At 40.3% G+C, this 11,669-nt stretch overlaps 1 protein-coding gene across 1 annotated transcript in view; it reads left to right on the top strand.

Moving 5' to 3' along the window:
• Positions 1-323: 323 nt before the first annotated feature.
• LOC129659912 (FACT complex subunit SSRP1-like) overlaps positions 324-11,669 on the top strand; it is a 32,055-nt gene continuing 20,709 nt past the window's right edge. The window contains 1 exon segment of the mRNA XM_055591437.1: positions 324-565. Coding sequence (XP_055447412.1) covers positions 324-565 — 242 coding nt within the window.

Genomic DNA, 11,669 nt, shown 5'->3' with positions numbered 1-11,669 from the left:
AAGACCAGCAAGGAGCATGGGAATAGAGGTCAGTTATCAGGAAGGTTGCAATTCTTGGATTACAGATGCTTTATAAATTAGAAAAAAGATAAAGGAGAAAAAAATCAAAGGGTTGTGGTCTTTCATTATTTCCTGCTCCTAATCAAGGGGAAAAAAAAATCAATAAATAGCTGAGAGCCCCAGAGAGGGCCTGATGGTTGGAAAAGTTGTGGTCGTGGCTCTCGTGTACCTCTTGCCGTCTTCAACACAACATTCTCTTCACAGGAAGTGTCCACAGTAAAGCTCACTATCAATCCAAACACGAAGTCCTCGTCCAACGGTGCATGGGAGGCTTTTTGGCTGCCATAAGCTGCCCCCAGAGAATCCACTCATTCTGTGCGCTTGTCGACTGTGTCATTGCTCAGCTCAAGTCTCCGCAAGATAAGCTCTTCAAGGCGGAACATTTCCAGCTGTTGTGGTCAGACAGCAGCAGGTTCTTATCTGAGGACAGCAGGGCCATGTGGCACACCGCAGCCGGGGCAGTGTCGGGGAAGCATGTGGTCTCTGTACACAGTAGCAAGGTCCAGTAGACAGCAATTAGCACCAGGAGAATGAAGATGAACGGGGCATATACATAACCTTCATAAAAATGTCACAGCGAAAAAGACTCACAAACCATATGGATCCATGCCTGGGCTCTCCCTGGGATGGCCTTTTACATTACACTAGTCCAAGGGATGGCTTTTAAAAAGAGTTGTTTTTTTTTTTTTTCACTGCTGTGTCTTTCTGACGAGCCCCACCAAAAGAAGTAAAGAAGTAGGCCGCCTTTGTGATGCTGAATGAATCAATCTTGACATTTTGTGGCTTTCTCCACTCTAAGTTTCTGGACCAGCATTCTCATCTGCATCTGTTGATAGGTAATTAAGTAGACAGCTGCCTCTGATACTGTTTTCTCTTTTACATTTAGTGATGCTGTTCTGAACCCATGGGTATTTCAGGTATGTCCTTATTCATTTTCAAAAGACCAGCACTTAAATATTTTTTCTTAGCAAAGAAATAAGCCCTTACTGGCTGATTTAAGCAGAAAAAAAATTTATTTAAAAGGATTTTATGTCACTTGCAAGATAACCAAGATGGCTGCAGAATCAGTCCCAAGAAATAGCCATGATATATAATTCTATATATACTTTATACTAAAGTTATATATCATATATACTTTGATGCAGCAATTTCACTTCTAGGTATATATCTATTAGAAACACATGTATACCTGTGGCGGATTCATTTTGATGTTTGGCAAAACTAATACAATTATGTAAAGTTTAAAAATAAAATAAAATTAAAAAAAAAAAGAAATGAAACCTGTTTTCTCCAAAAGATATATCATAGCCCCAAACTGAAATATATTCAAATGTTCATCAACTGTAGAAAGTATAAATAAAATATGAAAAAAAAAAATCATACAATGGAATATTATACAGCCATGATAACAAATGATAAGTGGAACAACATGAATGAATCTCACATAGAATTGAGTAAGAGAAGCAAGCCAGACTCAAAAAAATGTGTACTGCAATATTACTCCTATGAAAATCAAAAGCAGGCAAAACTAATTTATGATTTTAAAACTCACAACAGTGATTATATTTGGAGAGGAGAGTGGGCGTAGTAATTTTAATGTGCAGGATAAGGATTTCTGGGAATTTGATAAGGTTCTATTTCTTTTTTAAATTTATTTTCAATTGGAGGATAATTGCTTTCCAATGTTGTATTGGTTTCTGCCATACATCAATATGAATCAGCCATTAGTATATATACATCCCCTCCCTCTTGAACCTCTCTCCCCCTCCCATCCCATCCCACCCTTCTAGGCTGTCACAGAACATTGGGTTGAACTCCCTGTGTCATACAGCAAATTCCCACTGGCTTTCTATTTTACACAAGATAATGTATATGTTTCAATGCTACTCTCTCAATTTGTCCCACTGCCTCCTTTGCCAGGTTCTATTTATTGATCTGTGTGGTCTCATAAGTATGCTCGATTGGTAATTAATTATCAAACTGCACTGTTAGGATTTTTGCACTTTGATGTATGTATGGTAGACTTTATGAAAAACATTTCAAAACTGTTTTTTTTCCTTTAATAAAATGTGTGTTATTTAGCAATAGAGATAATGTTATTTACGATAGCCTCTCTTCTTTTCTATGTGGGATGGAATGATAAGCATTCTTTCCAATATGTACACACTTCTCTCTCTAATTTTTTATTTATGAGAAACTCCCTGTATTTTATTATTTTCTTTTGTATGTCTTAAGTTGATACTGATGTGGAGCATAGTGCCTTTTCCTTGATTTCTTTCCAAAACACTCACAGAAAGCCAATGTAGGTCATAGATTTTACTTATTTTAGGGGGTAAATGAGGCAAGGCAAGAGGCTTATGCAGATCAGATGGTTTAAATATAAAGTTCTTACCCTTTAAAGTGTTGCCATTATCCTGATCCTTTCCTCCCACTACACAATCTCCTGATGGAAAATTTTCACTGCTTATCTCCTCTTCTTGGATTCCCATCCCCATCACATTTCTTCTCTTTGCCAATCTAATGGTTGTTATTATTGTTTTTTTTTTTCTCCTTTCTAGCTAGCTTATGTGAAATCGCCAATATAATCTTTAAAAGGTCACTTTATCATATACATAGGTTTTACAGCCCATATGCTGAAAGCTAATTTCTCATATCAAAAATGTCTCATCAGATTGGCCAAGCCAAAATAGTCTTCTCCACTTTTCTAGGCAGAGTCCTGCTGCTGGCCCTTAAACCGATGATCATTCTTCACTGTCCTTGATCCCTACACTGTGTTTATTTACACTTATTTTCATAACCATGTAGATCCTAGTGCACTGCCCACATTTAATACATTATCTTTTTTTTAACTGCTGGGAGGGATTGGGGGAAAGAGGAGAAGGGGACGACAGAGGATGAGATGGCTGGATGGCATCACTGACTCGATGGACTGAGTCTGAGTGAACTCCGGGAGTTGGTGATGGACAGGGCGGCCTGGTGTGCTGCGATTCATGGGGTCGCAAAGAGTCGGACACACTGAGCGACTGATCTGATCTGATCTGATAATTGACTTATAATATTATATTAGTTTCATGTGTTGTTGTACAACATTTTATCTTCTAATTTAAAAATAATGACATCACAAAGCCATGCAGCAGCTCAAAACAACAGAATTCGTTTACTGCTCTTTTGTGTTATTTCATTTGAGGACTTATTTATTTCTGGAAGACCTTACCACGCTCTTACAATTTATTGCCAAACTAACATCTTCATGCATATTTATTAATTTTTTAAATTGGCTAAAAGATCTTTATATTTGTAGTTTCCTGATGGATATTTTTACATCGAAGTCTGGTTATTGCAACAATTTTATTGTATCTAAAACCCAATTGATATCTTCTGCCTATCCATGACACTTGTTCACCATATTGATTATGTCATACTAACTGTAGAGGATGAACAGATAGTGGAAAATGAATTCAATGGTCACTAAGATTGACAAATGGCACAGGAGAGAGAATAAACTCTCAAAAGTTTTAGAGGACCTATTATATTGAAGTTTTTATAGCTCTAATGAACTTGGATATACGGAAACAATCTTTCTAAGGTTGAGGGCAGATAAGATCAGATCAAATCAGTCGCTCGTCGTGTCCGACTCATTGCAACCCCATGAATCACAGCACACCAAGCCTCCCTGTCCATCACCAACTCCCGGAGTTCACTCAGACTCACGTCCATCGAGTCACTGATGCCATACAGCCATCTCATCCTCTGTCGTCCCCTTCTCCTCTTGCCCCCAATCCCTCCCAGCATCAGAGTTTTTTCCAATGAGTCAACTCTTCACATGAGGTGGCCAAAGTACTGGAGTTTCAGATTTAGCATCATTCCTTCCAAAGAAATCCCAGGGCTGATCTCCTTCAGAATAGACTGGTTGGATCTCCTCGCAGTCCAAGGGATTCTCAAGAATCTTCTCCAACACCACAGTTCAAAAGCATCAATTCTTCAGCGCTCAGCCTTCTTCACAGTCCAACTCTCACATCCATACATGACCACAGGAAAAACCATAACCTTGACTAGATGAACCTTTGTTGGCAAAGTAATGTCTCTGCTTTTAAATATGCTATCTAGGTTGGTCATAACTTTCCTTCCAAGGAGTCAGCGTCTTTTAATTTCTTGGCTGCAGTCACCATCTGCAGTGATTTTGGAGCCCAGAAAAATAAAGTCTGACACTGTTTCCACTGTTTCCCCATCTATTTCCCATGAAGTGGTGGGACCGGATGCCATGATCTTTGTTTTCTGAATGTTGAGCTTTAAGCCAATGTTTTCACTCTCCACTTTCACTTTCATCAAGAGGCTTTTGAGTTCCTCTTCACTTTCTGCCATAAGGGTGGTGTCATCTGCATATCTGAGGTTATTGATATTTCTCCTGGCAATCTTGATTCCAGCTTGTGTTTCTCCCAGTCCAGCGTTTCTCATGATGTACTCTGCATATAGGTTAAATAAATAGGGTGACAAAATACAGCCTTGACGTACTCCTTTTCCTATTTGGAAACAGTCTGTTGTTCCATGGCCAGTTCTAACTGTTGCTTCCTGACCTGCATACAAATTTCTCAAGACGCAGATCAGGTGGTCTGGTATTCCCATCTCTTTCAGAGTTTTCCACAGTTTCTTGTGATCCGCACAGTCAAAGGCTTTGGCATAGTCCATAAAGCAGAAATAGATGTTTTTCTGGAACTCTCTTGCTTTTTCCATGATCCAGTGGATGTTAGCCATTTGATCTCTGGTTCCTCTGCCTCTTCTAAAACCAGCTTGAACATATGGAAGTTCACGGTTCACATATTGCTGAAGCCTGGCTTGGAGAATTTTGAGCATTACTTTACTAGTGTGTGAGATGAGTGCAAGTGTGTGGTAGTTTGAGCATTCTTTGGCATTGCCTTTCTTAGGGATTGGAATGAAAACTGACCTTTTCCAGTCCTGTGGCCACTGCTGAGTTTTCCAAATTTGCTGGCACATTGAGTGCAGCACTTTCACAGCATCATCTTTCAGGATTTGGAATAGCTCCACTAGAATTCCATCACCTCCACTAGCTTTGTTCATAGTGATGCTTTCCAAGGCCCACTTGACTTCACATTCCAGGATATCTGGCTCTAGGTGAGTGATCACACCATCGTGATGATCTGGGTCATGAAGATCTTTTTTGTACAGTTCTTCTGTGTATTCTTGCCATCTCTTCTTAATATCTTCTGCTTCTGTTAGGTCCATACCATTTCTGTCCTTTATCGAGCCCATCTTTGCATGAAATGTTCCCTTGGTATCTCTAATTTTCTTGAAGAGATCTCTAGTCTTTCCCATTCTGTTGATGTCCTCTGTTTCTTTGCATTGATCGCTGAAGAAGGTTTTCTTATCTCTTCTTCCTATTCTTTGGAACTCTGCATTCAAATGCTTATATCTTTCCTTTTCTCCTTTGCTTTTTGCTTCTCTTCTTTTCACAGCTATTTGTAAGGCCTCCCCAGACAGCCATTTTGCTTTTTTGCATTTCTTTTCCATGGGGATGGTCTCGATCCCTGTCTCCTGTACAATGTCACGAACCTCTGTCCATAGTTCATCAGGCAATCTATCTATCAGATCTAGGCCCTTAGATCTATTTCTCACTTCCACTGTATAATCATAAGGGATTTCATTTAGGTCATATTCTGAATGGTCTAGTGATTTTCCCTACTTTTTTCAATTTAAGTCTGAATTTGGTAATAAGGAGTTCATGATCTGAGCCACAGTCAGCTCCTGGTCTTGTTTTTGCTGACTGTATAGAGCTTCTCCATCTTTGGCTGCAAAGGATATAGTCAATCTGATTTTGCTGTTGAGCATCTGGTGATGTCCATGTATAGAGTCTTCTCTTGTGTTATTGGAAGAGGGTGTTTGCTATGACCAGTGCATTTTCTTGGCAAACTCTACTAGTCTTTGCCCTGCTTCATTCTGTATTCCAAGGCCAAATTTGCCTGTCACTCCAGGTGTTTCTTGACTTCCTACTTTTGCATTCCAGTCCCCTATAATGAAAAGGACATCTTTTTTGGGTGTTAGTTCTAAAAGGTCTTGTAGGTCTTCATAGAACCGTTCAACTTCAGCTTCTTCAGCATTACTGGTTGGGGCATAGACTTGGATTACTGTGATAGTGAATGGTTTGCCTTGGAAATGAGCAGAGATCATTCTGTCGTTTTTGAGATTGCATCCAAGTACTGCCTTTCGGACTCTTTTGTTGACCATGATGGCTACTCCATTTCTTCTGAGGGAGCCGTGGCTGTGTGGGCACAGGAGGGCCTAGAGGAGCTATCCCACATTGAAGGTCAGGAAGGGCAGTGGTGAGGAGATACCCCTCGTCCAAGGTAAGGAGCAGCGGCTGAGCTTTGCTGGAGCAGCCGTGAAGAGATACCCCATGCCCAAGGTAAGAGAAACCCAAGTAAGACGGTAGGTGTTGCAAGAGGGCATCAGAGGGCAGACACACTGAAACCATACTCACAGAAAACTAGTCAATCTAATCACACTAGGACCACAGCTTTGTCTAACTCAATGAAAGTAAGCCATGCCCATGGGGCAACCCATGATGGGCGGGTCACAGTGGAGAGACCTGACAGAATGTGGTCCACTGGAGAAGGGAATAGCAAACCACTTCAGTATTCTTGCCTTGAGAACCTCATGAACAGTATGAAAAGGCAAAATGATAGGATACTGAAAGAGAAACTCCTCAGGTCAGTAGGTGCCCAATATGCTACTGGAGATCAGTGGAGAAATAACTCCAGAAAGAATGAAGGGTTGGAGCCAAAGCAAAAACAATAACCAGTTGTGGATGTGACTGGTGATATAAGCAAGGTCCGATGCTGTAAAGAGCAATATTGCATAGGAACCTGGAACGTCAGGTCCATGAATCAAGGCAAATTGGAAGTGGTCAAACAAGAGATGGCAAGAGTGAATGTCGACATTCTAGGAATCAGTGAACTAAAATGGACTGGAATGGGTGAATTTAACTCAGATGACCATTATATCTACTGTAAATCAACTATACCCCAATAACAGTAAAAAATGAAAGAAGCTCAATGCTTTGTGGGCCTTTGGAATCTAAGGCAACATATGCTACTCGTGGGAAAAATGCTCTGACTCACAAAAGGCTCTCAGCTTTGAGTGCTACCCAGAATAAGGCAAAATTATGTACAGATCCAGACTTAGTGAGAGTTGCTCAGCACTTGGGCCATTTGCCTCAAGATCTGAGAGTGCTTGGGTTATCCATGGTGGTTAAATATGCAAGGTAGAATATCTATTGAGTTCTACCAAAAAGGTCACAGTTCAGACATCTAGAATTCTAGAACAAAGTCCTGGGTGCTTTAGCAGAGAGCTAAGTATTTGCTGTTTTAAAATAGTTCCTGGTGTGCTGTTTTTCTTTGGTAGAAATTGACTTTAGAATTTGAGTGACTCAGATGATAAAGAAACTGCCTGCAATGTGTGAGACCTGGGTTTGATCCCTGGGTTGGGAAGATCCCCTGGAGGAGAGCATGGCAACCTACTCCAGTATTCTTGCCTGGAGAATCCCCATGGACAGAGGAGCCTGAGAGGCTGCAGTCCATGCATGTCTGCAAAGAGTCAGACATGACTGAGTGACTAAGCACAGCACAGCACATGATACAGGGAAGGACTGGTTGAAACCCTAGATGTAGCACAGTCCCTTGAGATGCCAGGAAGTTTTCTGACAGTATGTCCATTAAATCAGATCCCTTTCACCACTGAGGAAGTAGTGAGGTCCCAGTCAGTACTGACACTTAGTAGAGATATAAGTTTACTTTATGTACAAACCTTGTCTCAGCAAGCAACACCATCTTAGAAATTACAAAATGCCAATCCATTTTTATCATATCCCATATAACAGTGACTCAGATGAAGGTATTCATTTTGTGGCAAGAGACAAGTAGCTCCAGACTATACATATATTGCTTAGAAGCATCTCAGCTAATGCACCAAGGTGGGTAGCCATAGTCTGGGATGTAGCATATTTGCTATCCAATATCTGATATTTGGTGCTGAGTTGCCAGAAAAATTGGACCCAGGAACCAAAGAGAGGTAATACAGAACCTTCTCACCATCAGTGACTGTCTTTTGGAATTCGAGTTTCCTATTTCTGCCCTGCCAGATCAAAAGTCTCAGTTCCCAGGAAGTGAACATGTATACTAGAGAATACTGGAAGATTCCTCTGAACTAAAATTCCACCTCCCACCTGGTCATTTTTGGTTTTTCGTGTCACCAAATAAAGGATTAACTTAAAGTGGTTGACTCTAATTTTCTTGAAGATCTAGGGTTGCTGCTCTCTGATGGAAAAGAGGGAAGTTTGCCTGGACTGAAGGGTATTTGGGGATGTCTTTGGGGGTTCTGTGCTCAGTAATAATGATAAATGGATGCCCAGCAACCACAGCTTTAGAAGAGAAATGCATTAAGACCTGAGACCCTTTAAGGAGGACAGTCTAGTTCATCACACTGGACAAGCAACCTAGACAAGCTGAGGCACTGGCAAAGGGTAAAGGAGTTCTAGAATGAGTAGTAGAGGAGTGGGATGGTAAGTATCAATTTCAGCATCAGTTGTAGCAGCAGGGAATGCAACTTTTTGCATTAAGATTCTTTAATATCAAGTATGAATCTTCATAAATATTGCAAGTGGTCGTGACATAGAAAGGAACTCTGAAGAACTTGACTTAATGGAATTAATTGATGGGGGACATAAGAAGATCTTAAGGTGCAAAGGATACACAACATCATATATTTCTTGTATCCTGCTTCATATATTCTCTGCAGATTTGTACCAGCTTTGCTCAGGTGTTTCTTAATGCTTGTGCCACATAACCCTCACTTTCTGCTTCAAGACACTTCTGATACTGCAACATGAGATGCGTGCATGACTCTGGACCTTCATGAGCACACAAACGTGAACTGAAAGGGAGTGAGCCCACTCTTAACTAATGAGGGGAATGGAGCCAATTAATAAATATTTCTCTTGTTTTTTCCCCCAGTTGGACAATCTGAGATATATTCCATGAAGTGCCTGAGAATTTTTGATAGGATGGTGCAGTATTACCCATAGTAATGGCCAATTCAATATGCACCCTTTAATTAGCTTTCCCTTTCTCCCTATCTCACTCCCTATGTCCTCCTTCCTTTCTCCCTGAGATTACTCCCTGAATAAACTATCAGTATGAAAGACATTGTCTTAGAGTCTCTCTTTTTTTTTTTTTTTTAGAAATCTAGGCCAAATAAATTAGAGGAGAGATCAAAGCTGAAGAAATAAAGTTGATCAAATTTTTATTTCACTTCACCCCAAAGGAATTGTAAGAAATTTTGTAGGCATGGGTATCATGCATTTCTTATGTGAATCTTTAGATGTGAAGCTGGAAAAGTTTAGCTGTCTAAAAGATATGGGGTCATTATTAGCCTCCATTTTCCAAGAATACAGTGAAGTTTTAGTGGTCTACATCTACCCAATTTGCTCCTCAGAGAACCCTCAAGAAATTGTTTTTGTAGTCACATTACATAAGAAACTATGTCTATAGACAAGACTAAATTCTATGCTCACTTTATCAACATCATAAAAAAGTTTCTCCTGTGTTTGACAAGTATAATATCAATAAATCAATTTTAGTGTTTTAACATTAAAACCTGGTCTCTTTTTTGGTTGGGTCTGAAACTAATAGCACATCATTTATAATACACTCTGAACCAAGAATGGCCTCTTATAAAATTTCTCAGTTTGTTTTTCTTCTGTAGAACAATATCCCTATAAACTGTAGAGAATCCATTGTTAAAACATGAAATCTGTCTTTGATGATTTTAGCTATACTAAGTACTAAAGTAATTTTGGTTCAAATGTAAGAGAAACCTCTCTATCCTTCTTTTAATTCTGTCTGTCTCATTACAGAAGGGTCTAAGTATTAATTTAGGTATTCATCAACTTTAAATAATGAAGGAGTATTTGCTAAGTCACTTCAGTCGTGTCCGACTCTGTGCGACCCCATAGACAGAAGCCCACCAGGCTCCCCTGTCCCTGGGATTCTCCAGGCAAGAACACTGGAGTGGGTTGCCATTTCCTTCTCCAATGCATGAAAGTTAAAAGTGAAAGGGAAGTCACTCTGTTGTGTCTGACTCTTAGCGACCCCATGGACTACAGCCTACCAGGCTCCTCCATCCATGGGATTTTCCAAGCAAGAGTACTGGAGTGGGGTGCCATTGCCTTAGGTGCCAATAATTTCCAAATCCATCTTGAATATATCAGTATTTGATAAGAGAAAAGAATGATGACGTTATTCAGTTCAGTTCAGTTCAGTTGCTCAGTTGTGTCCGACTCTTTGTGACCCCATGAATCGCAGCACGCCAGGCCTCCCTGTCTATCACCATCTCCCGGAGTTCACTCAAACTCATGTCCATCGAGTCGGTGATGCCATCCAGCCATCTCATCCTCTGTCATTCCCTTCTCCTCCTGCCCCCAATCCCTCCCAGCATCAGAGTCTTTTCCAATGAGTCAACTCTTCGCATCAAGTGGCCAAAGTACTAGAGTTTCAGCTTTAGCATCATTCCTTTCAAAGAAATCCCAGGGCTGATCGCCTTTAGAATGGACTGGTTGGATCTCCTTGCAGTCCAAGGGACTCTCAAGAGTCTTCTCCAACACCACAGTTCAAAAGCATCAATTCTTCAGCGCTCAGCCTTCTTCACAGTCCAACTCTCACATCCATACATGACCACTAGAAGAACCATAGCATTGACTAGATGGACCTTTGTTGGCAAAGTAATGTCTCTGCTTTTCAATATGCTATCTAGGTTGGTCATAATTTTTCTTCCAAGGAGTATTAATGTCTGCTTTATTCTTAACCTGAATTGTTTTAAACCAAGGCAACATGTCTGGGTTTAATAATACTTCCCTGATGGCTCAGTGGTAAAGAATCTGCCTGCCAATGTGATGATGCGGATTCTATCCCTGGGTTGGGAAGATCCCCCGGAGGAGGAAATAGCACCCCACTCCAGTATTCTTACTTGTGAAACCTCATACAGAGAAGCCTGGTGAGCTACAGTCCATGGATGGGGTTGCAAAAGAGTCAGACATGACTTGATGACTAAACAACAAGAAGAAGAGAAAAGCAGTGCCTCAAGAAAAATTAGAAAATCAATTTGAAAATCTTGACTCTATAATCTCTCTACATCACACCTGAGTCTGCCCTTCAAAGCAAAAAATCTAAAGGTCTCTCTGGTTCCCTTTCCCTCCCTCCACCTCACCTAGAAAAATATGTGAAGAAATTGCTTCACTTAAAAACTTATACCTGTGGTGGATTCATTTTGATATTTGGCAAAACTAATACAATTATGTGAAGTTTAAAAATAAAAAAAACAAAACAAAACAAAAAAACCTCAGTCTAGGAATTTCCCTAGTGGTTCAGTGGCTAAGACTCTGTACTCCCAGTGCAGGGGTCCTGAGTTCCATCCCTGGTCAGGGAACTAGATCCCACATGTTGTAACTAATATCTGGCACAGACAAATAAATATATAAGATTTTAAAAAATTCAATCTTTCCAAATGTGATGAAGTCTGTTGTTATTTTTGTTTAGTCACAA

The sequence above is a fragment of the Bubalus kerabau genome, chromosome 9 (assembly GCF_029407905.1).
Source record: "Bubalus kerabau isolate K-KA32 ecotype Philippines breed swamp buffalo chromosome 9, PCC_UOA_SB_1v2, whole genome shotgun sequence".
NCBI lineage: Eukaryota > Metazoa > Chordata > Mammalia > Artiodactyla > Bovidae > Bubalus > Bubalus kerabau.
Note: the sequence above shows the minus strand (reverse complement) of the source record. Positions and strands in the feature narration are given on the sequence as shown.